The 27,551-nt window shown below is 49.8% G+C and overlaps 9 protein-coding genes across 9 annotated transcripts; 5 read left to right on the forward strand and 4 right to left on the reverse strand.

The window, feature by feature from the left end:
• Positions 1-699: 699 nt before the first annotated feature.
• On the forward strand, positions 700-4,516 carry FSUBG_456 (uncharacterized protein; the record flags this gene model as incomplete). Its single annotated transcript, XM_036682562.1, has 3 exons — positions 700-839; positions 950-1,654; positions 1,705-4,516. 3 exons carry the CDS (start codon positions 700-702, stop codon positions 4,514-4,516), a joined length of 3,657 nt encoding a protein of 1,218 aa, XP_036543979.1.
• Positions 4,517-5,060: 544 nt separating this feature from the next.
• Positions 5,061-5,819, reverse strand: FSUBG_457 (PPIC-type PPIASE domain protein; the record flags this gene model as incomplete). The annotated part of the gene is made up of 1 exon (XM_036682573.1): positions 5,061-5,819. One exon carries the CDS (start codon positions 5,817-5,819, stop codon positions 5,061-5,063), a length of 759 nt encoding a protein of 252 aa, XP_036543980.1.
• Positions 5,820-7,491: 1,672 nt separating this feature from the next.
• On the reverse strand, positions 7,492-9,838 carry FSUBG_458 (f-box and WD-40 domain protein; the record flags this gene model as incomplete). Its single annotated transcript, XM_036682584.1, has 2 exons — positions 7,492-9,183; positions 9,272-9,838. 2 exons carry the CDS (start codon positions 9,836-9,838, stop codon positions 7,492-7,494), a joined length of 2,259 nt encoding a protein of 752 aa, XP_036543981.1.
• Positions 9,839-13,780: 3,942 nt separating this feature from the next.
• FSUBG_459 (uncharacterized protein) lies at positions 13,781-14,138 on the forward strand (the record flags this gene model as incomplete). The annotated part of the gene is made up of 2 exons (XM_036682595.1): positions 13,781-13,943; positions 13,996-14,138. The coding sequence occupies 2 exons, from the start codon at positions 13,781-13,783 to the stop codon at positions 14,136-14,138; spliced, it is 306 nt and encodes a 101-aa protein (XP_036543982.1).
• A 794-nt stretch (positions 14,139-14,932) lies between these two features.
• On the forward strand, positions 14,933-17,016 carry FSUBG_460 (tRNA pseudouridine38-40 synthase; the record flags this gene model as incomplete). The annotated part of the gene is made up of 3 exons (XM_036682607.1): positions 14,933-15,258; positions 15,320-16,783; positions 16,836-17,016. The coding sequence occupies 3 exons, from the start codon at positions 14,933-14,935 to the stop codon at positions 17,014-17,016; spliced, it is 1,971 nt and encodes a 656-aa protein (XP_036543983.1).
• Positions 17,017-17,563: 547 nt separating this feature from the next.
• On the forward strand, positions 17,564-18,515 carry FSUBG_461 (40s ribosomal s7; the record flags this gene model as incomplete). The annotated part of the gene is made up of 3 exons (XM_036682618.1): positions 17,564-17,725; positions 18,010-18,092; positions 18,149-18,515. The coding sequence occupies 3 exons, from the start codon at positions 17,564-17,566 to the stop codon at positions 18,513-18,515; spliced, it is 612 nt and encodes a 203-aa protein (XP_036543984.1).
• Positions 18,516-18,771: 256 nt separating this feature from the next.
• Positions 18,772-20,478, reverse strand: FSUBG_462 (dynactin arp1 p62 subunit RO-2; the record flags this gene model as incomplete). The annotated part of the gene is made up of 2 exons (XM_036682629.1): positions 18,772-20,143; positions 20,195-20,478. The coding sequence occupies 2 exons, from the start codon at positions 20,476-20,478 to the stop codon at positions 18,772-18,774; spliced, it is 1,656 nt and encodes a 551-aa protein (XP_036543985.1).
• Positions 20,479-23,151: 2,673 nt separating this feature from the next.
• Positions 23,152-25,667, forward strand: FSUBG_463 (uncharacterized protein; the record flags this gene model as incomplete). Its single annotated transcript, XM_036682640.1, has 3 exons — positions 23,152-23,292; positions 23,343-23,924; positions 23,988-25,667. 3 exons carry the CDS (start codon positions 23,152-23,154, stop codon positions 25,665-25,667), a joined length of 2,403 nt encoding a protein of 800 aa, XP_036543986.1.
• Positions 25,668-26,114: 447 nt separating this feature from the next.
• FSUBG_464 (uncharacterized protein) lies at positions 26,115-26,955 on the reverse strand (the record flags this gene model as incomplete). The annotated part of the gene is made up of 3 exons (XM_036682651.1): positions 26,115-26,217; positions 26,265-26,346; positions 26,397-26,955. The coding sequence occupies 3 exons, from the start codon at positions 26,953-26,955 to the stop codon at positions 26,115-26,117; spliced, it is 744 nt and encodes a 247-aa protein (XP_036543987.1).
• Between the last annotated feature and the right edge of the window lie 596 nt (positions 26,956-27,551).

Consider the following 27,551-nt stretch of genomic DNA (forward strand, 5'->3'; position numbering starts at 1 on the left):
GAAGCATTCCGTGTTGGATGGTTGCTTATCTTTGTACTGACAGTGACAAAAACGGTATAATCAACTGATGGCGTATGGGTGCATGACACCACTGTACAGATATGATGTGCGTGCTAGTGAACGTTAGAGACCTACTGTACCAGCCTTAGCTTCGGGGTTAGATTCCAGACCATGGATGGGATGGACATGGTCAAGACCAAGGCAGCTGTAACGACGTCAACCGTGACTTTCAGTTATCTCCTCTTCTATTCCCCTAACGTTAATCTTATTTTCATCCTTCTCCTCCTACGATAATACATTAACACAATTTTTAATTTGTAGCTTCGGTTGCTTTCTTTCGCTGTCTCGCTCTTGTCTCGAGTTGTGTCACAGAAGAGCTCCTAGACCTCTCGCTTGCTTCACGGCACCAGTATTTTACAGCACGCAACCCCTGCAGTTCGTCCTGAACTGTAACGCACTATAGGTAAGCCAGCTTCGTTCACTCAACCTTAAAGCTCCCAAAACTTTTGCAATCCTGACCTGACCTGACTTTGTCAAGGCTAACACGCTTCAAAGAACACATTTGTTCCTCGTTGCACCCTCTCGCGTAGCTGAAAGCTGGAGTCTTTGCTACCGTTCGCTTGCCAATATTGGCTCTCGTCTATCGACTTCCATCATTGATTGATTGCTTTGACCGCAGCGCGTGTCTAGCTCGTCATCATGGCCGAGTCCGCCGGCTTGATCATGAACGGCAACGGCCACATCAACGGCAAGACAAATGGAAAGCCTGTCGCCAGCCGCAGAGGTTCAATTAAGAAGAGGAGAGGTATTTTTGCATGGACTTTCAGTGTCGTTGCTAGGTATGTTTTGTCTGCGCGTCGTCATGGCATCTTGCACCAAACCTTTCCATCGTTATCGCATTGTGATGCCGCCGCTTTCACGCACAAGAAGCTGACTATTCTTCTGCTAGACTCGCGACATGGTTCGCCATCTATACAGTCCTCTTCCGATGCCCACCCTCGCTCGAACAGTGCGACGAGAACTCCCCGTCGATTTGTAAACCCTACTTCCAGGTCAAGAACACCGTGCAACCTCACGTTCAACCATACTACAACCACTATGCAGCGCCCTACGTTGAGATCGCCCGCCCATACTACGATACTGTCGATAGCAAGGTCTGGCAGCCCACTCGCGCATACGCTGTTCAATATGGAGCTCCATGGGTCGAGAAGGCGCAGGCGCATGCCCAGACTTTGTGGGAGAAAAATGGCCAGCCTCAGCTTGTCAAGTACCAGGCTCTTGCGCGTACGCATTATGACCAATCTGTTGGCCCCTACGTGAACCAAGCAGGCGAGAAGCTAGGCCCATACTACGACATCGCCCGCACCAATGGTCTGCAAATGTATTACGAATACCTCCAGCCAGGCTATGAATTTGTTCACCCATACGCCATTCGAGGTTATGATGTAGCTTCCGACTTTACCACGAAGACTGCTCTTCCCACAGCTTACTGGACATGGAATAAGACTTACGCGTTCCTTGACAGCAACGTTTGGCCTCATGTCCGCGCCGTCTACGTCCAGAGTGTTGAGCCCCAGCTTGTTCGCATCGGTGAGCGATTGGGACGTTATAAGACCAAGACAACTAAGCCCATCCAGGAAAACTATTCCTCAAGGTAATATCCCCGAGCTAGTAATCATTGATGCATTGTCTGACACCGCATAGCTACACCACTGGAACAACTGCCTCATCTTTCCAGAAGCCCGCTCCTCAGAGCACCACGTCTGTTCAAACATCATCATCTCAAGCTCCCGTTGCTACTGAGAGCCCTCTGCCAGATGTTGATTCTGCTTCTGCTGAGTACATTAACCCTGTCCAGGCCCCTCCTCCCACCGAAAATGAGAGTGAGAAGCGACGAAAGGCTCGCGAAATGGTGGCTCAGGACCTCGAGACTTGGCAGACAAAGTTTGCTACTCAAGCTGATGAGGGTGCCACTGACTTGGAGGAGCGCGTTGACGAGATTGCCAAGCGCATGATTGAGGAGAATGTCAACACTAACGGTCAGAAGCTCTTTGACGACCTTGAGACCACAATTGATCGAGAACTCACTGGTCTTCGAAACAAGATCGTAGAGCTTGCTGGAACCAACGCGGATGGTGCTGATGTAAACCAACAAATCGTCACCGCTGTGCGATCTTCTGGAATGGCCATCAAGCAGAAGGCTCAAGCCATTCGACAATGGCGCCAAGGCTATGATCAGGAACTCCAGGAGACTGTTATCACTGTCGCCGATGTTCATTTCCAGGTTCTTGACGAGACTAGAAACCTCGCCCTGCAGCAGATCGGAATGAGGTGGGCCTGGACAGATGGTATCACTTACAAGGACTGGGCCAAGTACCACGAGCTCAAGCGTACGCTCAATGAGTGGACTGAGCAACTGAAGCAATTGATCGTTACCCACCCAGCTCTGCTTGAGGCCCAGGACGCCGCTGCACGAGTTGAAGACGAGGGAATGGAGATTGCCTCCGTGGCTGCTAAGGAGCTGGCTCGCCTTAAGGACGTTGCCCGCTACAAGGTTGCTGCCGGGGATACATCAGACAACTTTGACGTTGATGCTATGAAGCTTGCTGCCGAGCAGGCTGCAGCAGCTAAGGAAGCTGAGGCTCAGGCCCCGGCTGAGGACGACAGTGCCGCCTCCAGCCTTTCAGAAGTCGTTGAAGAGGCTACATCTCAAGCACAGGACGCCGAACAGAACTTGGAAGACTTTGTCGCTTCTATTGCTGAGCCCATCAAGGAGGAAGCATCCGAAGTTGCCGAATCTGCCAGTGAGGGCGTTTCCAGCGCTTCGTCTGTTTTCGACGAGCCTAACATCATTGAAAAGGCTACCTCAGCCATCTCAAGCAGCGCCGAATCCATCGCCAGCGACGCCTCCAGTCTCATTTTCGAAGGCGAGGAGAGCGCCAGCAGCATTGCTAAGGAAGCCTCAGAGACTGTTGAGTCCTTGTCCTCCACTGCCTCCGAATCCGCCGCCCCCGTTATCGAAGAAGCGTCCAGCGAGCTCTCGGAAGTTGTCGAGTCAGCCACCAATGTCGCAAAGTCAGAAGACAGCAGTATGTCGACCCCCCTTGCCTCGGAAGCATCTGAAGTGCTTATCGGTGACACCTTTTCCGTAGTCAGCAATGGTAGTGAAGAGCCCCTTGAGGCTGGTGACAAGGAGCCACTGGTCGAGATTGAGGAGGATCCCCTGACCCATCGCGACGAGACCCCTCTCTCTGAACAGCACGAGCATGTCAAGCCTGCTTTCCTTGGTGCTGCGGCCCAAGAGGTCCCTCACCGACAGATCGTCCTTGACGACTATGTTGATACAGACGCGATTGCTAGCGCCACCGATGCTGCGCAGTCTGTGTACTCGAATGCCGTTTCTCGTGCCTCGGAGCAATACTTGAGTGCTCTTTCAGTCGTCTCTGCTCAGATCTATGGTACCCCCAAGCCAGTTCACGAGCAGCTTCTCTCTTCTCTCTCCTCGTCTTATGACCAGGCAGTTTCAGCCGCCGGTAATCAGTTTGACAAGGCCAAGCAGGCCGCTACCACCGCCGCTCAGCAACTTCCTGCCACCACTACCGTCCCTACGTGGCTCGACTGGGAGCGTATTGAATCCATTGCTTCCCAGAGACTCAACGAAGGTCGACTTTGGGCCGAGATCCAGTACCAGAGTGCTCTCATCGCTGCTGGACTCGCCACGCCTACCCCTTCTTCAGCCCCTGAGAAGTACTATGAGCAAGCCAAGATGAACTACTATGCTGGCCTCGGTGCTGCCCAGGACCGATACTCTAGGTTCTTGGCTGGTGCATCTTCTGCTCTGTCATCCCTTACCGCTACCCCCACCCCCACTGACCTTGCAGGATCTGCCTCCTCTGTCGCTTCTGTGGCCAGGGAGTCCGCTGCTTCCGCTGCCCAGGCGGCAGGTGAAGCTGCAGGATCTGTTTACTCTGCTGCTGGCGACACCGTCAAGTCTGCCGCTCAGGCTGTTGACGATTCCATCTCTTCAGTTGTCGACGCTGCCAACGAGCAGATCTCAGCCGCCGGCCTTGCTATTGGTGATTCTTGGAACAACATCGTTGAGCAGATCAGTGGCCAAGTCTACGGCGAACCTACCCAGATCGCCTGGTACGAGCATGTCTGGGGTGACGCTAGCTCATATGCTTCCAAGGCTACCGACGCTGCTGCTGACAAGGCATCAATCGCCTCCGAAGCAGCCGCTGCATCCGCCGTTACCGCCTCAGCCGAGGCACTTAGACAGTACGAATCCGTGAGCGAGCTTGTCTCCGAGCTCATCAGCGGCAAGGAGCCCTCTTTCACCGAGAGTGTCCTGGCCCGATTCCAGAGAGCCTACGCCACCGCTGCCGCCAACGCCGAAAGCCTCAGAAGCCAGGCCAACGAAGCCGCGGCCTCGGCCGCTGACAAGGTTGGCAGTGCAGCCAGCGAGGCTACCGAGGCTGTCAAGGAAACCTTCCAGCGTGCGAAGGACGAGTTGTAAAGCCGAATAAAAACCTGACTAGGAGGAAACATTCTTTTTGGAACGATACCCTAGATGATATGACGATCGTTTAATGACATGAATGGTTGTGGAGGTGACTAAAAACGCAAGAATGAAATGATAGGAGAAGGTGGAAAAGGTGCAGGACACGCGAAAGACCAAGAACAGTAAATTTGCGGGTGCGTTTGATGGGATTTGGATCTCATTTGTGATTGACGATGACCGATTGTTATGTACTTTTATGATTGCTAGCCCTAATTGATGCTCTCAATATTATCTTGGTGTCTTTGTGAGTTCGATGATATACACGTTCCTTTATGCTTGTCACCAGTGAAGTAGTCACGAAAAGGGGACCATTAGTCAATGTCGAAGAGTTTGTATCGGTCAATGAATAGCAGCTAGAAGCAATATTCTACCCCATACCAAATATACGTCTTTGGACTCCCTATTCATCAAGCTCTGTGGTATAGCCTAGTATCCCATAGTTCATTCCTATATGCCCATTCCAAGCATCTTTGTATACTTCAATCTTAAGAGTTCCAAATCAGGGCTTATACCAAGGCCAGTTCTCCGGATCCATGTCTTCTGCTTCCTCCTTACTCTCCGGAAAATAATGGTCGTAGCCAAGAGGGGCAGATGTGTCTACAGAAGAAACTCTAAACCAGTCGATGTTGTCCTCTGTTGAAGCGATGGCGAGTTCTTCGTTTGTCTCTTCGATCACCTTGGTGAAGTAGGCGGTTTCTTCCTCGGTCCAGACACGAGATGCGTTGTAGGCGGTGAGTTCAGGGTCCTCGACCTCATTGTCCTCGAGGAGGCTGATCTCATCGTGGTAATAGTTGTCGGCTGGGTCGAGGTACAGAGGTTCCATGTCGAGAAGGACAGATTTATGGTCAGCGAGGATAACGGGCGAGTCAGAGTCGTCAAACCTGACTTGCACAGGAGCAAAGAAGTCAAGCTCCTCTCCTTCAACGGAGTCAAGATCGTCAATCGTGAGGTTGTTGTCCTTGCTCAGGTCGCTGAGGGTAAGGGAGGAGGGGGTATCTTCTTTATCCTGCGTCTCTGCATTCGTGACCTCAAAGGTAGCGTCGGAGTAGGCTGGTGGGTGAGGCATGCGGCAAGGCTCAGCGAGGTTATCGTTGGGCCAGGGCTTCATCTCGATGAAGTTCTCGGGCAAGTCGCGAGGGAACCAGCAATCTCTGCCGAACGATACTGCAGGAATACATCTCTCGAGAACCCAGACTTTGGGGTCAGGATCAACGTGATGACCGCACTCGGGGTAGACGTATCGAACTGCTCTGCACATGATTTCTTGAAAGTCATTAGCATCAGGGAGGAATTTCGGCGACGATGACGGAGAAGAGGAGGAGGAGGAGGAGGAGGAGGAGAGGAGGAGGAGGAGGAGGAGGAGGGGGAAGAAGAAGAAGACTTACCACTTCGTTCAAATAGTAGTAAATAGCGACGGCAAAGAACAAGTCCAAAGAATAGTTCCAATATTCGAATTTATAGCATCTCAGATCCCGAGCTTCATCGCAGTTTGTGTGATGTTTTATTGCTGATCAAAAGGAGGGAAGTCGTTTGCAAGGGCAACAATGCTTCACTTTGCTGACACCGGCGGGAAGAGTCAAAGAGAATACAACAGCGGAGGTGGGCATGCAGACGGGTGGACACATGAATGAAAATTCTTCTTCGAGATGGGCACTAGCATATATGCAAATCACCTTTACTAGCTAGAGTTATACAGCATATTTGGCATGAACTTGAGATATCTCGTCAGTGCTTTCGATGGTACAGTGCTCAGCGATGAATGGGTTTTGTGAGATACGATTCTATTGTCGTCTGTGTGTCACTCCTATTTTACAATATCTGATCAGATGGACTGCACCTGTACTTTACGAACATGTAGCTTTATATTGTAGTCCCTTAATGACATGAGATGCATAACAAAAGTCGTTGGGCTCATCATGCATTGAACAGCCATTAGAGGATGTCCTTGGAACTCTTGACTGGCAATGTCTCCTTTTCATGTACAGTTAAGCGGAACATACCGATTATAAGTAGTTACATTCAGGGCTGCGAATCAGCAAGAACTGTTGCTCAAATTCATCCTAGGCCATTCTCTAAGCATGAAGGCCTGAATCACTCGAGAGGTCTTGATATCCGGTCGTTATAGCTCTGCAATAGAGTACTCTTCCGGTTTTCGGCCTTTACGTCATAGCTTTAATTATATAAAACAACACTATAGGTTCCTGTGGCCACGGAGAACGTGTCCCCTGGGGTCTTCTTTATGCACATGTGCCCATCTGACAGATACATACCCAGACTGTGTCTTTCAGTGCATCAGACTCTGGTTGAGTTAAATTATGAAAAATGCATGTGGCTACACTCAGTTATATTAATTGCAAAGATGTAGTTGCATCTTTAGTGATTTTGTATATGTGAATCAGAAACCAGGGGTCGGTTGATGAGGCAGCATTGGTCGTTGGAGCTCACATCTCACTCAATCACTTTACGAAAGACATATTCTGATGAATAATAAATTTTCACTTCATGCTAGTCTGGAGGTTAAGCTCATCACTAGCCTATATAATTCATCTCCTTCCAAACTCATTGTTGATGCCATCATCATACTCTTGTGAAAGAATTCGCTACGGAAGCGCCGTGTTATACCAATTCCAAACCTAGAACTCCCGGGGACTTTTGACCGTTGACTCAGTACAGATAACCTAAGGACTTATCCATTCCCCCAAACCCTATAAATGCACCCAAATCCCGTAAAAGCGACTGCCCGTCGCATTGTAAATACTCCCGCTACCCTTTGATATGTTGAAGGCCTGACTTGGCCAGAAAAAGAAAGATAGAAAGCGAGCTGTGCCACATGTGCCTTTTCGCGTCAGACGCTGTTTCGTACTTTGGATTGTCATAAGTGTGTCACAAAGGAAGATCATTTACAGATGAAGTCTCGTTGTAGATGGCGCTTATGAAGGAGTGCCGCGCTCTTCGACACGTTCTCCCTCAAAACTGTACAACCGCACCTCGCCATCTTCACTGCCACTTGCCATGCGGCTGTCACTCAAACCAACACAGGTGACTGGACCGGCATGGCCAGTGAAGCTCCGTTCACACTTTCCGGAGCGAGGTTCCCAGATCTTGGTCATGGAGTCATTAGCCCCTGTGACCACACGAAGAGTGTCACCAACAAGGCCCCAGATGCCCTCAACATGACCAAACATGCTGCGGATGCACTTGCCAGTGGTGGTGTCCCACAAGCGGACCGTGTTGTCCAATCCACCAGTGAGCATGTAGCGCGGGGGTAGTGGACGGTCGGGGTCGGATGTGAAACCCGAGCCATAAGCCGCCCGAGCATCGACAGGCTGCTCGGCAGTCGCTGCAGGGGGGCTGTTACTTCGACCACTTGATACGGATGCAGTGTCTGTGGTATCCAGTTGAGGCACCTCATCAGGTTCAAAGTCGGCAGGCATTAGGAGGACTTGCTGAACCTGACCAACATGGCCAAGGAATGTCTTGATACACTGCTTTGAGTCGATGTCCCAAAGTTTGACCGAGAGATCATCCGACGCCGAAAAGACGACACGGGACGGCGAGTCGATTCGCACATGGTTGACCCAGTCAGTATGACCCCGAAGACAGAATGTCTGCTTGGTATCAAAACTGAACACTTTGACGGTCTTATCGATGGAGCCAGATGCCAGAGTACACCCGTCGTAGTGGACTGACAGCACACCCTCAGTATGACATTGGAGTGTGTTCAAACACTCTCCTGTTTGCCAGTTCCAAATCTTGATGGTCTTGTCAAAGCTGCCGCTAATCAACTTAGAATCGTCAAACTGAAGAGTGCGAACTGCTGAAGTGTGCCCTCGGAGCGTGCGCATAACTTCTCCTGTCTCGATGTTCCAAATCTTGATGGTCGTGTCGTAGGATCCAGTTGCAAGGATGTTGTCGTCAAACTGGAGACAAGTAACGCCATTCTCGTGGCCTTTAAAGGTCTTTATGGAGCAACGGCCGGTCTTCCAGTTGTACCCCACTTTGAAACGGTCGCGATAGACGTCTTTCCATGGACGAAACTTGCGTTCTTGCTCGAGCTGTTGTCTTGACTTTTCTCCGTTGCTCACACGAGAGCGTTTAGCAACTCGATCATCATGTTGGTGTTCGTCGTCGGCTTGTCGTTTTCGTGAATCGCTCGATTGTGTCTCAGCCCCCTCGTCGATCTCTACCACGTCGGCGGCATTCGGTTGTCGGTGAACTTGTTGATGGCGGCTCCACGCCATCAATTTTTTCTTCTCGAGAAGAGGCAGACCCCAACCGCACTTGGTACATTTGCGATCAATGTGTTGCTCGCACATGCGGTGCCATACCACGTCGTCATCGGCGAGGTTTCTCCATCTACGGCTGACTTGAGCGGCCTTGCAGAGAGAGACTGTGTCGAGATATGATAGGATCTTATAGGAGAGTTCGGTAGGAAGAGCGGCAAGGAAGTCGATCTTGAGTTGTTCTTGTACCTCGCGTGATACAGTAGAGAGTTGGGGGAAGCAGCATTGTGTAATGATGCCCTGTAGCATCAACTCACGATGTTTTGATGGGGCAGCAGAAAAGAGAGACCAGACATGAGTAATGGCTTCTTGGTCTTGGGATGATAGGCTGTTGAGTTCCTTCATGAATGTTAGCATAATCTATCAGGGTATTTGACAGAGCGCCACCACAAGCACAAGTTGTTGAGATTGGGGGAACTGGACTTACAGTTTGGATGAAACCCATTTTTGTCTCGTCGGCGGCGCGTCGACATTTTGAGTCAGGTCGGTGACGATAGCAAAACTTGCTGTTGGGGTCTTTCTTTCGAATCGCAGTGGTATTATTGGGACTGGGAGATAGAGGCATGGCTATCTTTGCCTTTCCAAAGGGTGCATAGAGGCCAGGAATATGTTCCTTGAGGAACGGGCTGACGGTCTTGCCAACCAATTCGGAAGGCATCTTGACTAGACGTGGGTTGATTTCTTGATCGGATCGTTGTCTTTCGCAATTGTTTTTAGAGGGTTGTTGGGAAGAGTTGTCGTCGAGGTGTTCGCAGTCGATGTCGGAGACTTTCAAAGAGTGGCCGTTTGTAGGAGGAAGGGGCGAGGATGAGTCAAGTTCTGTGGACGGCGCAGAAGCATGGCGATGTGTAGTATTTGTTATTGTAGCCGAAGTAGGTTGCGAATCAGAAGATGAAGTAGGTATAGAGGAATGAAGAAGAGTAGAAGCACCGGGGGTTGCGACAGAGGTATCGGAGGAGGGCCGATGGCCGTTGACGAGCGAGGGGCTTTCCATGGCGCAGGCGCAGACTCAGAGGCACAGAAGTATGTATGTAAAACACAAGCAAGGGCCTGGGGGTGGGAAATTGGAGTCGCGCGATGAGTAGGTGAGATATCGTAACACGCTGGCCTGGGCTGGGCTAGGTCTTGGTCCGGGGAAGAAGAGTGGCAGAAGGGATCTGAGGCAAAGTGACTGGTGGATGGCGTGCTATGTACCAACTATGCCGATTGTCCTTGGCTCCGAAAGACGCTAATTGGGTTGTGGAAGGAGGTGAGACAGGACGTGATTTGTTCCTTTGTCTCCGACGGTTGTCGAGAGGATTCGAGTTGGCTGATTGTGATTTGTATGTAAATGTAACGAATGTCGACGCCCACCGCAGAATCTTGTGGGTGTGAAAAGTGTAGAGTATTGGATGGGAGTGTGACGTTTGGGCAACCTTGAGAGAAGGATGGTTCGGGTCGTCGGGGAGGGCCCCCTCCTTTCCGTCTAAGCTGAGCCGACCTGTGCCAGAAATTCCCTTTTTTTTACCAATGGCAACACTCAAGTCTCAACCCAATTGTCTGGCCAAATGGCGGGGGAATGACAGGGAAAGAGGGTCTTTCACTACAACCTCGACTTTTGACTGTCGACCAATTGAAGTTCTAGATAGCGGCTAACAAATTCATATCAGTGTTATTCCCTATCCCCCCAACACTCTCTATCGTTCTGTTATCTTTCAGCTTCCTCTTCTCATCCATTTGTGCGACCACATCCTTCCTTCCATTCCAGATAACCATGGCCATGTACACCCCCTGTCAGCTTTGTCCGCACTGATTTGAGCCCTGGAGGCGCCCTGCCTTGTTTGATTCTGTTCAATCATCTCACTGGACCTCTTTCAAAATTTGGGACCGAAATGGCGTTATCATATCAGCGGCCGATCTAGCAAAAGTGGGGCTGAGACACGGCACTCGGTCGGTGTAAGTCAAGATGGCGGCTCTGCTGACAGATACAAAGTTGATGACATTCGCCACTGAAGCATCGCAACGAGAATTGATATGGAATTTGAACACTGCAATATCGAACTCATGTCAGGGACAAGGCACGACCTCTCACAGCATCATTAGGTATCTGACGCTATCGCAACTTGGCTTCTATGTACCAAGTCATGCACCAGAACGGGGCGTGGACGGGGCATGACTGAATTAGACTTGGGCCCTCTGAGACCCTCCCTCTCCATGGCGCAGAGAAAACTCCTTCTGCAATAAGGACGGCACTGGCTAGACTGGACTGGCCACTGGTGGTCTCTTGCTTGAATACGATAATCCACTTCACGTTGACTTTTATTGAATTTTCGGTATCGTCGGCAGATGGAATGAAAATGGATCCTCGAGTGCCGCCGTATCCTCTTCTATGTTACATAACAAGACCCCATCGTCAGAATTCTCTTCCCAAGTCTCCTCTTTTTTACGTCTTTCTTTTCTCCTAGGCTGGCATCGGGCTTCCTTTTTACTTTGCTGCTGCCCCTCTTTTCACTTGAAGCCTGCAGCTGATCATTCATTCTTTAACTTTCCGTTCTTTAATAGGCCGTTGTCCATCTTGCATATACGCCACAGACAGCCACGATGTATGTACGATAAACTCATACCTCAGTCATCGATCTAAAAACTATGCGCCTCGACAAGTTCCACTCACTATAAACAAGCTCGTTTATTGTTCTGGAATATATCGTCAGAGATGATGTGACTTTGCCATGTCAATTGATCTCTTCTCAGTCCCATGTCAATCTTGGTCATCACGAGTCTTTCGCCATCCCGAGATCCGAGTCGACTCATCCTCACCCCGGCGGCTTATCAACCACTCAGCCCTGATAAACCATCACTTAATCAACAATCACGCAAGAAAAAAGGGGGATTCTTTTGATCCGAGACGTCCGTATCTTTCGATTTATTAACTTTGTTTTCTTGCTGGCATTGACTCATAGTTAATGTTTGATCATATAGCCAAGTCGAGACCTTGTTGCTCACTTTGGTCCCAGAGCACATCATCAGAGGCATGACCATGGCGCTGAACCATAATCCCATAGTTGGCAAATGGAATTTGGCGATGCCATGATTCTTGCTACTGGGGGAAGCCTCTTGAACTTACGTTGCCCCCTCTACATGACCAAGCTTCTGTTTTGGTCTTGGTTCATCATCTCCCTCATTCTTCTTAGTACTTACAATACAGAACTCAGCGACGGTCAATCATTGACGTGTCATGATGGAGGATCGTCATATCCTGGCTCGCCAATGACCAGGCTCGGAACCTTTTCTCACACCCGAATGCATGTGTTTCGCACAGATCGCAGGGCGTGCCCATGTCCAGGGCCATCTATAGAAGCCGTACAGGGCCTACCAGCTTCCACAGATGCCCTCAGCCACAGGCTCCCTGCCTACCTGCCTTGTCCTTCTAGGCGCGCGCTGCGGTCTTGTTTCAGAGAGCATCGCGACATTGTACGGCGGTGTGGCGAAATTCGGAAACAAAGCAAAACATCCTGCCTCGTTGGTGTTTCTGACTCGGCCCAACGGGCACAAATATGCAGCTAGAAGGTTTTGCAAGGGAGATGATATCTGATTCTCGCCGTAAAAGCAGACGGATGAGGAATCAAGATCAGGACCTTTTGCATCGTAGACTGAGCTGAGCGCAATCTTGAGGTCGGATTTGTCCCGACTCTGCGCAATGTTGATGCTTCAGCGGTGAATATGTGCATTGTGCATGAATTGATGATGATGATGCGCATTGCCATTATCCAGCGGAGGACTCGGCATAAGGGCTTCAGATTGGAATGTGACATGGACAGATAATCCATGCCCTCACTCCAACCTTTGCACCAAGTATCGACGATGAGCGATCTGACATGCATTTTGACGCGATCACCACCCTTCTGATATCCAGCTTGCTGAAGTTGAATATGCATACACAATGAGTCTATAACGTGGTATTAGCACGTGAGACTTTATCAATAGCCTCGGTGAGATGGCCGAGTTGGTTATGGCGCCAGGTTAAGGTTAACCTTAACACTAATTTCCTGGTGGAGCAATCCTCCTGGGTTCGAGTCCCAGTCTCATCAAAAGAATTTATTTTTGCATTTTCTATCGCCCAGTCCCCATTCATTGTGATCTGTGGTTTTTTGGTGTTTATGACGCTCTTGACTTCTTCCTAAAGCTTAGGCGCTAGTTCAGCCTCAGCACGCTGTTCCTGAAAAGTGAAGCTACTATAGCTAACATCGTTGTAACAAACATGACTTCATCTATGATCTAATCGCATCCCTAATTTATAGATAGCAACATCAGATTCCGTCTTTGATTTGCTTCTTTCGCCAATCTCCCTCTTGAACTCCACCAAGGATCATCTATCCCTTAAAGCACTGACCTCGATTCAAAGGCTAGCAATACCTCAGCATCATCGATCGTTGATGCAAACTCTCCCGTTGTCTCATTAACGATATCCAAGATCGAACTCCACTGTAATTCAGATACACCACTTAACGCGTCAAGATCATGTAAGTTGCGAATCGGTCGCGGTTAGTTGCTTGCCACTTGCATCACAATCACCCAGCCACGCGACATCTGATCTGGAGATTAACCTCTCGGATCGAGGTTTTCAATTAAGAGATCAGGGGCACTAGGATCGGGCTCGGAAGTGCTTGCAGCAAGGCTAGTAGCGAGCCGTGCTGTTGGTCCTGAGGAGATGATTCATTGAAGTGGTTATCTGTCAATGTCGTCATGGATAGATGCTTTTGTTTGCGGGCCATGACGAAATAGTCGTTTTTGGTGAGAACGGATGTTTCAGTTGAAGTGAAGAAACGAAATCTATAAGAAGAGTGGTCTTCTCTGGGGAAGAATAGGACTATTTTCATCATCGCTCAGTATTCACTCTCATCTGCAACTCGTCACTTACACCACAACCACCATTCACACTCCACCAACAACTTTCATCATGTCTTCCGACGGTCTTCAAGATGCTCCCTCCGCTGAGTTCCAGGACGACTCTTACGTTTCTAGGCCTGGTGAGAAGGAGCAGCCTATCCCAGTTCAGTCAGACTCCGATCGAGTTGAAGATCCCATTGATGGAGAGCAGGCCGACACTGACGCTCAACTTGGTATGTTCAACTCTGCTACATTAGTCAATGAATCTCTCTAACATAGTTCTAGAGCGTGATGATAAGGATGCTATCGACGAAAGCAACATCATCGAGGAGCGTACCCGAGGTGCTGCCCAGCCCAGCGGTACCTATCAGGAGCCTGGTGATGAGGAGGGTCTCCCTACTGACACTGGCCGAAGCTCTAACTATTGAACGAGTTACGAGAGCGTGAAGCGTTTGTTAATAGCGAATGGATTTGTACAATAGAAACATGGAATGAAATGAACCTTGACCAGTTGCAATCATCGAACCAGTGAATGTATTTACTACCATTGGAAATGTCTCGAACCGTCAACTCGTCACTCAGGTAAATAGTGCTGTATTTACATATACAGCTTGCCTACCACTGTTTTCTCCTGTGTTATGTCATAATCATTTATGTTAGCCATGTTTGATCACAGTGAAGAATTTGGCAGTAGATAATTGTTACCCAGCGATAGCTATAGCAATGTAATTTAGATTCAAGAGGTCATTTTCTGTGTTTAAACATTATTGTTAATTAAACATATGTTTCTGAGGTGTGAAATGATAGACTGCAATCTATGCTACATCTATGACATGGTTCCTGCGTTTGCATCACGATTCTGTGCCTCGCCTTAGGTAAATATTACCTAAACCTCTTCTAAATGACTTATACTATAGAAATTGAAAATAGCAGATTTACTGTTCTTAAGACAAGAGCCTAGGTCGGGACGTATGTAAGACTATTTGGTTTTTGTAAAGTAGAAACATCACTCTGAGAAGATCAATTCTGTCCTGTCTACGGAGCACAAGTATAGCATAAATATCTAATTCAATGAAGAGAAGAACTATAATCACGACCAACTGCAAATGACACTATCCAAGCAAGCTATGAGCAGTAACAGAAACCTGAAAGCAAACATGGAAACACTGATACTTCGACAGTACTTACACGGAGATGTCGAGATCCAGGGTAGCCCCCACACATGAAGCTCCCCCCGCCGGGACCGCAACGGGAAGCCCCACTCACCCGCATCGAAAATCTCGTCGTCAACCAAACCAAAAAAAGTGACCCGCGCGATAGCTACAACTTTTCTCTCCTAGCAGCTCAGCCTTTCATATTTGTCGCAACCGATGCAAACATGGCGGCAGATAACGAAGCTCCTGCCGCGAGCAGTGTCGCCGAGCCTCGTCCCTCGGGCGACAACAATAAAGCCTCTAACAACAAAGGCTCTGAGAGTCGTCGCAACCCGCGCCATGACCACAGAAAGCCAGGCAAAGGACGATCAGAGAAGGGTCGCGGAGAATGGGGGTAAGTCCTAGCCTCAATTGGTGAAATGATACAGTTGCCAACGGCGCTAACCAGATACTAGTCGTGAGAAGGGCGACAAGCGCAAGAAGAATGATGAATTCAAGGAGTTCAAGCGTCGCAAACTGAACAAGAAGGGCGATTCGGCTGATGGCGAGTCGAGCAACAACCCCTTCTCCAAGGATGAGATTGCTGCCGAGGAGCGACGACCCAAGCGAAAGGTTGCTGTCATGATTGGATATGCGGGCACTGGCTACAAGGGCATGCAGGTCAATGGCAACGAGAAGACCATTGAGGCCGATTTATTCAAGGCATTTGTCGCTGCAAGTGCCATATCTAAGGCCAACGCCGACGACCCCAAGAAGTCGAGTCTTGTTCGATGCGCTCGAACGGACAAGGGTGTGCATGCAGCCGGTAACGTCATCAGTTTGAAGCTTATTATTGAGGACGAGGATATTGTGGACAAGATCAACGCCGAGCTACCTGAGCAGATTCGGATTTGGGGGATTCAGCGAACGAACAACGCCTTCAGCTGTTACCAGACCTGCGACTCAAGATGGTACGAGTATCTCATGCCTAGCTACTGTCTTCTGCCTCCCCACCCCGAGTCTTTCTTGGGCCAAAAGCTTGCTGAGTTGGCCAAGGAGCACGGTGTCGAGGATGAGCTTGCTGCTCGGATGGAGGATGTCAAAGATTTTTGGTCGGATGTGGAAGAGAAGGAGATTAAGCCCATCTTGGCCCGGTTAGACCCCGAGACCAAGGCCGCTGTGTTGGAGCGAATTCACGTTATGGATGATGAAGAGGTTACTGCACGAAAGGAGGCCGCGAAAGAGACCGAGGAGAGCGCACCAGCAGAGGAGAAGCCCGCTACTGAAACACCCGCTGGTGAGGCTGCTGAACAAACTACAGAGCCCGAGGCTCAACAGTCTGGCCTTGTTCTGGAGAGCCACAAGCCCAAGAACCGTGAGCTCGGTCCCGTTGATTTCGCCCTTCGAGACATCAAGGCAGCTTATGTTGCCGCCAAGCGACGATACCGTGTCAGCACTGAGCGTCTGAACCGCCTTCAGGAGGCGCTCAACAAGTACAACGGCACGAAGAACTTCCACAACTACACTGTTCAAAAGTCATTCTTCGATCCCTCGGCGAAGCGACACATCAAGTCATTCGTTGTCAACCCTACGCCCATAATCATCAACGACACAGAATGGCTGTCTCTCAAGGTCCACGGACAGAGTTTCATGATGCACCAGATCCGAAAGATGGTTGGTCTAGCCAGTTTGATCGTCCGCTGTGGCACTCCCATGGAACGTATCAACGAGAGCTACCAGAACCAAAAGATGGCCATCCCCAAGGCCCCAGGTCTCGGACTCTTGCTTGAGCGACCCGTATTCCACAACTACAACCGAAAGGCCACCGAGTCACTCGGAAAGGAAGCGATCGACTTCGACAAGTACGAGGAGAAGATCCAAGCCTTCAAGGATAAACAGATCTACACTCGTATTTTCAGTGTGGAAGAAAAGGATAACTCGTAAGTACTGACGTATCTGCACAAGTCGGACAGGGCTAACAGGACACGGCAGGTTTCACATGTTCTTCAACCAGATTGACCAGTTCAAGACAAATCACTTCCTGTGGCTCACGGCTGGCGGTATGAAGGCTGCCGAGATCGCAAGGGACACGACAGGTGAAAAGGTGCAGCAGGACGTTGATAAGCAGCTCGGTGATGAGGATGAGGAGGACCCCGAGGGCGGTGAGGGTTAGCATGTGTAACAGTAAAAACTGGATAGAGGATCAGGTTGTTTGACATGAAGGTTGTAAACGATGCATTGTTTCATCATCGGACGTCTCGGGGCTGTTTTCCACCATTGAAATTGTTGTGAGTGTGGTTGAGCTGCAGTAGTTACACGGCTTCGTGTCTTGGATTCAAGCAGAGTTGATTTGAAATCATGCATATCCATAAGTGAATGCTCCTAAAGTGCTGTGCAACCTTGGACTTAATTGCTTTCTTTTCATTGCATCAAGCCACGAGCCACGGGACGGACGCTGTGTAAGTGAAGTCGATTTCCTTTTTGGGCCATCGGTGACCTGATCCACCGACTGCAAGGTGAGTCTCGGTTTACTCAACTCAAGCCTCAGGCATCAACTACCAAAGACGCACGGACCGCCCACAATTGAGCGAGGGTTGAAAACCCCAATTTAGCGACTTTTTCGAAATTGGCTACTATCAAAAATTCCCAGCGGCCCGCGCAACACCATCAACTTCGTCGTCGTCAATTCCCGTCCCAACGTAGTCGAACCAGCCGTCAAAATGAGCGCCCAGGCCCTTAACAAGATCGCTCCCAACAGCCCCTCGAGGCAGAACCCCTCCGAGCTTGAGACCAGCATCGCTCAGGCTCTCTTCGACCTCGAGTCCAACACCTCCGACCTCAAGGTTGCCCTGCGACCTCTGCAGATCGTCTCTGCCCGTGAGGTGAGAATACCATGAACAAAAGAAATATATTCCGAACCTGTGTCTCGTTTCGAGAAATCCTGTTCCCACATAAGAAAACTGCACTGTTCTCGCAATGGCCTCTCTGCCTCCCGACCGCGCACTTTTTCCGTCGATATTCGAGAGATAATTGACTTGATGCGCTTACACATGTCGTCGGGGCGGAGGAGTGCCAGCCGGAGTATCATTGACTTCTGTGGAACAGGACGGGAAGCGGTCCAAGGTTTCGTCCTGGAGCTCGCATGCTGACTTGGGATCTTGACTAGATCGAGGTTGGCCACGGCAAGAAGGCTATTGTCATCTTTGTCCCCGTCCCTTCCCTGCAGGGCTTCCACCGCGTCCAGCAGCGGTAAGATATTCCCCGAATTCTCCAACTCTCTCAGACTCAATACTAATGCTCCTCAGTCTCACTCGTGAGCTCGAGAAGAAGTTCTCTGACCGCCATGTCCTGATCCTCGCTTCTCGCCGCATCTTGCCCCGCCCCAAGCGATCCGCCCGCTCCCGCAACAACCAGAAGCAGAAGCGCCCCCGTTCGCGAACCCTCACTGCCGTCCACGACGCCATCCTCGAGGATCTCACCTACCCCGTCGAGATCGTCGGCAAGCGCGTCCGCACCAAGGAGGACGGCTCCAAGACCCTCAAGGTTATCCTCGACGAGAAGGAGCGTGGTGGTGTTGACTACCGCCTCGACACCTACTCTGAGGTCTACCGTCGTTTGACAGGCCGCAACGTCAACTTCGAGTTCCCCCAGAGCGGTCCCGCCGACTACTAAGTCTGTGCGTTACCTTTCGAGATGAAATAGAAGAAATGACTATTTTTCCCTGATTCGGGCTGGGAGTGTTTTTCACAAATGGTTGGTTGGTCAAAAAAGGGGCTTGGCGTCTTAAAGAAAGTAGCTTGATAAATGGTACAAGCAAGCTGCGTATGATTTGACAAGACAACTTAAACACTTCTTCCCGTCCATGTCTTCACTTCGTCCAATTACTGGGTATCTAGATCTATGTCTCATGTGCATGCCTTTTTTATGTTCAATCGTGACTGATGCGGCCAACTCCAAGCACACACCAATAAGCCAGCTCCCTCCTCTCCTGAGCATCCTTTTCCTTCGCAGATGCTGCATCGACGTCTTGCTGAGAGTCAGGCTCCCATTCCATCCGTACAAACATGGGTATCTCTAGAATATCCTCATCCTCCTTCAATGGGCTCTTGTCCTTTTGACCGTCAAGTCGTAGTGAAGCGGGAACCACTTCCAAGATGATGCTGACCCAGTTGCGCCCTCGCTCCCAAATCTTACCGGCTTCAGGCTGACCACTGCTCTCTTCACCTTTTCGCTTCTTGTCTCTGTCATCGTCCTTCAGAGCATCATCCCACATGTCTGTATTGGCATCAATATCGAATTGAGGACAAAGAATAGTCACTTTGCTGGAGAATCTACCAGGCGTACTATTCGGCGTAGCAAGTGTGACCTTGATCCCATCGAACAAAGGATTCTTGAAGGTTATGACATAGTGATGAGGCGTGAGGGGCTTGAGCGGTCGCTCTTCTAGAATTTGAGGACGCTGCGTTGTAGGGACTACTCCAACTGTGGGGTTGAGAGGCTTGATGGTGATGGTAGGAATATACGCCTTTGCGACAAGTCTGATCTTGAACCGTGTTGATGTGACCTTATTTTCTGGCTTGGAGATGATATGTCGACACACAGAGCAACGCTTAGAGCGCTTGGTTCTGAGAAGGTGGGGGATAGGCCGTAGACCATCTTGGAATCTCCGAGCCTCTGCTTGTTCAAGATTCTGCTTTATAGTAGCCGTTGCATCCCACCCTTCTTGGTGCAGTTTCTTAATCTGAGCAGATTCGTCCAGATCAGCCAACTTGAGACCTTCATCTGCCGAGAGAGCTTCACGCATCACATCTGAAGGACCGTTGCGCTTGCGGGCATGTCCGTGACCAGTGTACATAGCCATGATACGAGACAAGGACGCTGCAGGCGATCCATAGCCAGTAGTGTCATTCAGTGAAGATATACCACTCGAGGCAGCATTTGTGTCTGCGAGCTGCGACTGGTAGAATGATTTCAAATTGGCATATTGAAGGTCTGTATCGACATCGCTGTCGGCAAGAGGTGGCTCATCTGGATTCTCCTTGCGACGCTCCTTGAGTTCTTTCGCCGTGAGTTTGAGATCTCCTCCGTTGTTGATCTTGGAGAGCTGCGAATGTATGCCGTTAGGCTTGTCAAACTTGATGCCTATCTCGGTGGAGGTCCAGTTACAGTACTGGCAATACAAGGCATATTGAGGTCCTGGGATGTCGGCGCCCGGGTGTGACTGATCTTTCTCCACAGGTGTTTCCATAACCTGGACAGGGCCAATACACACGGGACACTGGTAACAGCTTCGGGTACATCTAGGAGGTGCATGTCAGGCTTGGTCTGGACCACTTCTTTGTGTTATTTACCTATTCCCGTCGCTGCGCAAGTTACTACTGGGGACCTCAAACAGACAGTTCGGGCAGTAATATGTAACAACCTCCTCGTTCACACATCGCGGACATCGTATTTGCTGGCAGTCTTCGCAGTAGAGGAGGTACTCGAGAGGGTAGAGGCTGTAGTTTGAGCGAGGATCGCGGGGGTCAAAGGTTCGTTCGTCGGAGGATTGTGATTGACGAGCTTGGGGGAGATCGGGGGGAGAGTTATCGGAACACGGACACTGGATGTACGTGTAAGGTATCACGAGCGCCATGGCAGTGGAGGGTCGTGGAGTTTGGCAGACTCGGGTTGAAGTTGGGAAGGGAGCTGTCTTGAAACTGGGGTCTTTGTTCTCGGTGTGAGGTGAGTAGAGCTATGGTCACTTCGGTGAGGGGCCAATCAGGGTCTACATACTCCGTAGATTCATTCAACTAAATGCATGTCCCGAGTAGCACTAATGTCAGTGAACTTGCATTGATAATAACCTAATCATGTATTTCTACTTGAACTTGACAAACTGTGCCATTTACAACATCACGGAAAGTAGATGTGAAAACGTCGGCTTTCCTCAGCACTCCTCTCAGTCTCAGCTCACAGCCCCACCGGGAATATTGGAGAGCTGAGTCGGTTCAACATACCTCTCTCAACGCTCAAGAATACTAGTTGTTTCAACTCGGTATCATACATATAGGTGCTGTTGTCTTGTTTCATTCGCAAGTCTATATATATGAATCTTGGTTGTCACCCTTAAAACCACAACGCAGAATTGCTCCAGCAGTCCTCAATTAGCAATCCCCTTATGCCCTGAATAAGCCCTCTATTCAGCACATTCATGCATTCCGAGACTGTGGCGTGGTCAGGAAAAAAGGCATTTGGTAGTGTCCGAAGCTTCGCTTGGTGAAACACACAACTGAGGGCGGCTAATGCTCCAAGCTTGAACCCTGAATGCCATCTCATCCCACCCACAACACAGTAAGTTTTCCACCTCGTTTGAGACTATTTGTTAGTGGCGAGTTCAGCTATAAGGCGGGAAGCGAAAGACGGGATCTGGAACCAGATGCGTCTAGACCGTAAAAAGTCTGACATGCAACAGACAAGCTCAACCTTGTTAACGAGCTTTTCCGTCTCGCCTTGTCTTGTCTCGTGAAGGCTTTTGCTCAACGATAATCCCTTCTGGAGTTTTATGAGTTCAGTTCGGTTCCGAACCCGAGGACTTGGACTCGGACTCCGGTCTCCATTGATTCTGTATTCAGTCAAGTCAATATTGCCATGTTGGCTCTAGCTACCTTATGATATGACGCCTGCACGACATTGTAATTGCGGGGTTCACTGAGTTACGGGTAGAGAGGTGTTTGTTTAGTTCACGATGGTCAAAGGCTATTGATTCATGATGACAGAAGAAGACCTCATGCTTGGCTTACTCTGCATGTCGAGCTAGAGCCCGAACGAGGGATGGTCAGGTCCCGCCCCTGGCCTGGGCTGAATCCTGGCTCTAGCTCTGACCTGTCTGGAGTCTCTGGGCCTGCCCCTTGGTCCAAGCAGAAAACTAGGCTTGGCTGAATTCCCCAAAATGGTTCGAGTATTGAAAGTCTCCCGACGCCTTCGAGTCCCCCGTCGGTGCGGCTGAGGAGTTTGGGTTGCCATCCACAAGTTGACAGACAATTCGTTGTCAGACTGGAATCGAGAGAGTGATAATTGTCGTAAAAATGTAAAAGAGTCAGGGATTGTAGCTGTAGATGATCCTTGCTATTGGAGATAATCTGGCATATCCCAGTGGAGCTGAAGAAATCTGCCTAACAAAGACAAGACCCGTGGAGTAATAGAGGCCCTGTTTTAATTCCCGAAATTTCGGGACGTCACAGATTAACACAATTTCGTTGACCTTTGAAAGAGATTACGCCACTCTCTCCTCAAGATTGCTTGCTTGCTTAGGCTCTCAGGTTTTGCCCGGGACGACCGGTTAAAAGAACGATGATCATTCATCATCATTGATTCTGTTCGTGATGTTGTGTGACTGTCGATGCATCATGCAGAGACACACACCAACTTCTCTCTGCTGTAACTTGCGCAAGCTGTGACCAAAGCCCAAGGTAACGGCATGACTAGCTTCGGTGGATGGTGTTCGAGATGCTCCGATAGATCGGATCGGAGAGTCCAATGGGCTAACAAACGGTGTACTTTTCTGTCTCATACCAGGTTCTTGGGTTCGGGACGAAATCGAACAACTTTTGCTTTTTTGTCACTTAAGCACTGATCATCTATGGGTTCAGTACTTTATATGGAGTAGTATGCAGTGCTCTACAACAAACAAGACAAACCACGTCAAGAGCCAGCTCATAGCCTCTAGGCTCTAGTTAATAGGCGAGCTGCCTGCAGGGATCTACAACCGGCTTAAAGACGACAAGACGCTGAACAAGTCAATGAGGAAAAAGGACGCTAATGCATGCGGTGGCTTGATAGTGTCTTACCTCTTGGGTTTGGTCTTGGCTTGAATTCAAATTCCGACCGTCGGGGCCCTGTCTTGCCGGGTTCAAGGGTTCGCTCTGTTGGGCAAGGCTAGGCTTGGTGCTTTGTGACGGGTTCAGAGCTGAGCAGAGCAGAGCAGTGATCCAATATTAACATGGCTGTATGCCCCCCGGGCGAGGTCTGAGATCTTTCGTCTTGTCTTGAATCTTCTGGAGATCTCCTACGTAGGACCCGTCATGGAACCCTGCACCTGACGTCTTTTTGCCCTTCGATATGGCCGTATCACTTGAGTTGTGATGGGGGTTTTATTTTATTTTACGCGCTCGTAAAAGAAACGACAGGGCCCTTTTCCCCAAACAGAGCAGGGGGATTTAACGAACAAAGACTCATATACCTGCAACAACCCGACGACGCGGCTTGCTGCAGATTTGTTCAGCTGCTTTTGGTTGTTGATATTTTTGGCATATATACGACCCTCACTATGCCGTCTATACAGGTGAACTCTAGACAGAGTTCCCTGCGGTTCAGCGCTTTTGTGACTGGGAGAATGGATCATCATCCAACTGTGAAGCGGTGGGATGGTGCTGCGAGAACGTGCACAGAATGGGACAACATTCGACGAGTGAGTCGGTCGAGAATTGCTCATGAAACTGAATAGATATCTAATTACAGAAACAGGACCCTGAACTCTGGTTTCGAAATGGGAACTGCATGGTGCATCTCCACGCAAAAGGTCATTCTCAACGAGGCCCCTCCTTCAAGGTCCCCTTCTCAGCACTCCTCGAAGCCCAATGCTACCCTCTCATCCAAAGATTTCTCGTGTGGGAGGGCGTTCAAACACCTAATCTTCGCGAGCTCATGAGATGGAGTAAAAAAAACACAACACGCAAAATCGAACTATACATCCCGCCACCTCCGACGACAGATAAAACGCAAGCTTTCAACTACCACCTCGCAACACGCAATTTCTTCGCCTGGGTGTTTCGAAGATCCATGGTCGGATACAGTCTTGGCAACGCTCTTATTGGTCTTCTCCACAGTATGCATGAGTTTCGATCCGGTGTGGACGACAATGTCTCAGATATGATGGAGTATTTCGACGAGGAGGGCTATCTCGACATGGCGAACCAGCCAAACCACGCGCTGGCGATACTGCAGCTCGCAGAGTGTTTTCAAATGAAGGAGCTGTATATCCGAGCCTTTGCACATTGCGTCGGCATGAGCGAATACCTGTTCGAAAATGCTGGGTTTCAGGTTTGTTGTTTTTTCCCCTTTCTGAGCAAGAATGCTAAGGCCAGCCGCTGACGAAGAGAATAGGAGCTTAGCCCTTCAACACGCAAGCTCATACGCAAGGGACATCTCGAACTTGATTATCGCATGACGCGGTCATCGTCCATGCTGAGGACGTTTCTGGACGATGAGTTGTCCGAGGCTCATCTGAGCGTCTCAGCAGGCGCCCGGGCACATCTTGAGCGCTTCCGAAGTTTTTTGTTATCGTTCTATACGACGAAGCTGGGGTATTACCCGCCAACTGCGGACTCTGGCAACGACTTGTTTGATCCTGCTGTTCTACGGATTATGCGTGAGGACTTTGAGGCGTTGTATGGTCTACTCGTTGATGATCAGTATACCTCATCACATACCATGCCGCCTACAGCGCACGGAGGGATCTGTACCATTCAACTGGTTCAGTCTTTCGACTTTGAACATGGATACGATGTTCTGGATCATCCACTGCCGCTTCTCCCAGACACGAATGGCAACAACTCGCGGCGCATGTCTTGGTTTCCTGGACGTGTGACTCTCAGATCGGATCGCAGAGTAACGGCTCACACTGCGCTCATCAACGCATCGAATATAATGAAGCCAGGGGTTGCGCAGAACGACCTTGTGAGAGCATATCGCCGGTTTGAAGAAGACTCCATCATGTCACCAAACAAGGCAGATAAACAGGAGAAGGTATCGCTGGTGGATGCTCGCAAGGTCCGATGGATTCTCATCTACGCAACATACCAAGTCCTCCGCTACGCAACTGACACAGCAAAAGATTTGCAAGAGGACGAGATCAATGAGGCTCACTACAGTCTCTCTGCATTGACTGACAAGCTTCCACCCTGGGATACACCTCGCGGTCTGGACCGTATCCTGAGACGCCAGACCCAGTACGTTACTAGCGGACCGACCTGGATTGTGCAACCGGATGGTGCTGCAGACGCGGGAGAAGATTCCTTGGGAAAGATTGAGATCAAACCGGACATCGATTACTTCGCTCTCACTCACCGAGATCGTCCCCAGACACAACACGACAACCGCAAGATGGAGCGTCGAGCATCAATGCCTTCACGTCCATCTCGCTCAAACTCATTCACACAGGCACTCAGCCGCTCTTCAACAATTCGACGATCAATGCGCATGTTTAAATCCCCCGCTACCACACCCCCTCAATCAATCACACCGCCATCACGACCTACCTACCACGAAATCGTCGTCCACGGCTACGGCAACGGTACAAACGACGTAAACCTCGACACAGACGGAAGCGACACAAAAACAGACGACACAGACAACACAACCCCGGAGAGCATCGAAACCAACGACACCGAATTACCCCTCGACACCCCGCCCCTAACAGAGTACTACGTCGAGCCCACGATCCCCAAAGACGTAAAGGCACGCCGCGAGCGCCGCCGCGACGTAATGTCCATGGTCGCACGCTCAATGTCCGGCCGCGTCTCCAAGCGCAGCCGACCCATCAGCGCGATGTTCTCCGACTCACGCTACGCAGACGAAGTTGAGAGCAGACGACACAGCATGTTTCCACAGCCCTTGCGGATCAAGACACATGTGGAGGAGCCGTATATCATGAATGAGGATGCGGATTGGGCGGCGATGCAGACGTTTATGGAGAGTCCGGGGGAGATGACGGAGGAGGATGATGATATGATGCCTGCTTGGGAGCAGTATGCTGACTTGGGAGGTTTGACTGATATGAGATGAGAATGAGAATTTGCTGACAAGGAGATGTGTGGTTGCCATTACGCTTGACGCGTTTTTCTATGTTTTGTTTTGTTTTGGTTGTTATAAGCGAATACCCCTATTTCTTTATGAAATGACATGTCTAGACGATAGTTATAGCTAGCTTTATTATGTTTGCTGTGGGAGGTACGGGTGAGGTGGGAAGGGTAGTAGTTAATCATCAAGTATTGATGTCAGTTGCTCCTATTGCGAGGTGCTTCTGAGACTGAATGTGAAGGCCCAAATAAAGTCAAGGCCAAATTGTGCTCGATTCGACTCCGAACCGTTGTTTCGTCCATATACATCAAGCATCAAAAGCGCTGGAACCCATCCCAGTATTCAAGGTCATGTCCCATTCTCCATTGCCGCAGCTCATACATATCCGCCAAATACAAAATAAGACATCCGACTAGACCCACTGTGCGTATTCTATTCGGTCTTTACCGATTGGCTTGAAGCAAGTGTCAAACCATCGAGAATATCTCCCCCAAACATGGAGATCATGTAGGTAGGCAGGACTATCCAGGCACCACTGATAAAGAATTAATATCAATTCTAGCACATCGAAAAGATACTTACTTGGGAATTATCCAAAGAGTGAGTAGGTCCATAGGTGTGTTGTGAGCAATGTTGTCAAAGTCACTATAGTACTCATTGGCCCCTAAGTCCGTTAGGCCCCATCTCATGCATACATATAATAGACTCACTCACAGTATAGGATTGTCTTGCTCAGCGTCATAACAGCAGCACTAAAGCCAATAACAACAGCTAACGCACCATCACGCCCACTCAAAGTTCTCTTCGCGCCAACAAGCGTCTTGTCCGCGCGCGTCCACAGCATGTACAAATACACCAAATACATGACAGTCTCAACAACATTTAATGCCGTCTGGGCAGCTGTGAAGCCGTTCTTGGCATTAAAGGCCTTCCATCCGTAGACATGATCGACTTCGCCGTACAGCGCATACGGGACGTATAATGGCCAGTGGAGGAAACCATCAGGCATGGTGTGAGGTCGGCCAAAGACGTAGCCTATATCCCATATGACGAGGGGCAATGATATCGCCAGCCATAGAATTGTTGTGGACGAGGCTGTATGATGCCACGCTTGAGCAACGTGTTTCTTGGACGAACCATTTGAAAGTGAGGGGCTCGAGTCTGTGTTCTTCATCGTTCGCTTTCGTGTAACTGGCGTAGGAGGAATGTCGATCGTAGTAGAACTTTCAGTACTAACACTCTCGCTTCGAGAAGTTGCTCTAGTGGTAACCATTTTGAATCAAAAAGAACTTTATTATATATAGGAGTTGGAAGAGGAAAAAGTGTTATTTTACAGACGAGGGCACTGTGGCATCAGGTTAACTACCGATGCTGCAAGTCGGATCACTCGACATCCGACACGCCGAGGTTCCCGTTTAGGCAATTAAATGTCAGAACCGTAAAACGACCCCTGGGGAATTGGTGGGCGGGCGCTGGTCGTTAGTGGACTGTCGGTAGTTGGGGCTGCCGCACTAGCGCCCCCGTGGATTCCTATTGGCGCTGGGAGGCGTTTTCGGGTGTCGTTTAAATTGGACGTATTCGCTTTGGGCGTATGAGGCGGCTCTGAATAGAATTCGCATACGCTGTCATGAGACGCGTTGCAGTTAATAATTGTCCTTGGGCTTATTGAGTTTGGGAGACTTAATTCTTCAAAACGCCGAAGCATCTACTCTGAACTTACTCTCGGCTCACTCAGTTTCTGGTGCCTGCCTCTCATCAATGCCTCGTGTACCTGTCTGGCGCTCCCGCTTTGATACGCGAATATGATCGTCAATTATTTTGATAGCGTACCTGGACCAACATGGCAGGCATCATAGCGCAATGAGGTCA

The sequence above is a fragment of the Fusarium subglutinans genome, assembly GCF_013396075.1.
Source record: "Fusarium subglutinans strain NRRL 66333 chromosome Unknown NRRL66333_c0000002, whole genome shotgun sequence".
Taxonomy (NCBI): domain Eukaryota; kingdom Fungi; phylum Ascomycota; class Sordariomycetes; order Hypocreales; family Nectriaceae; genus Fusarium; species Fusarium subglutinans.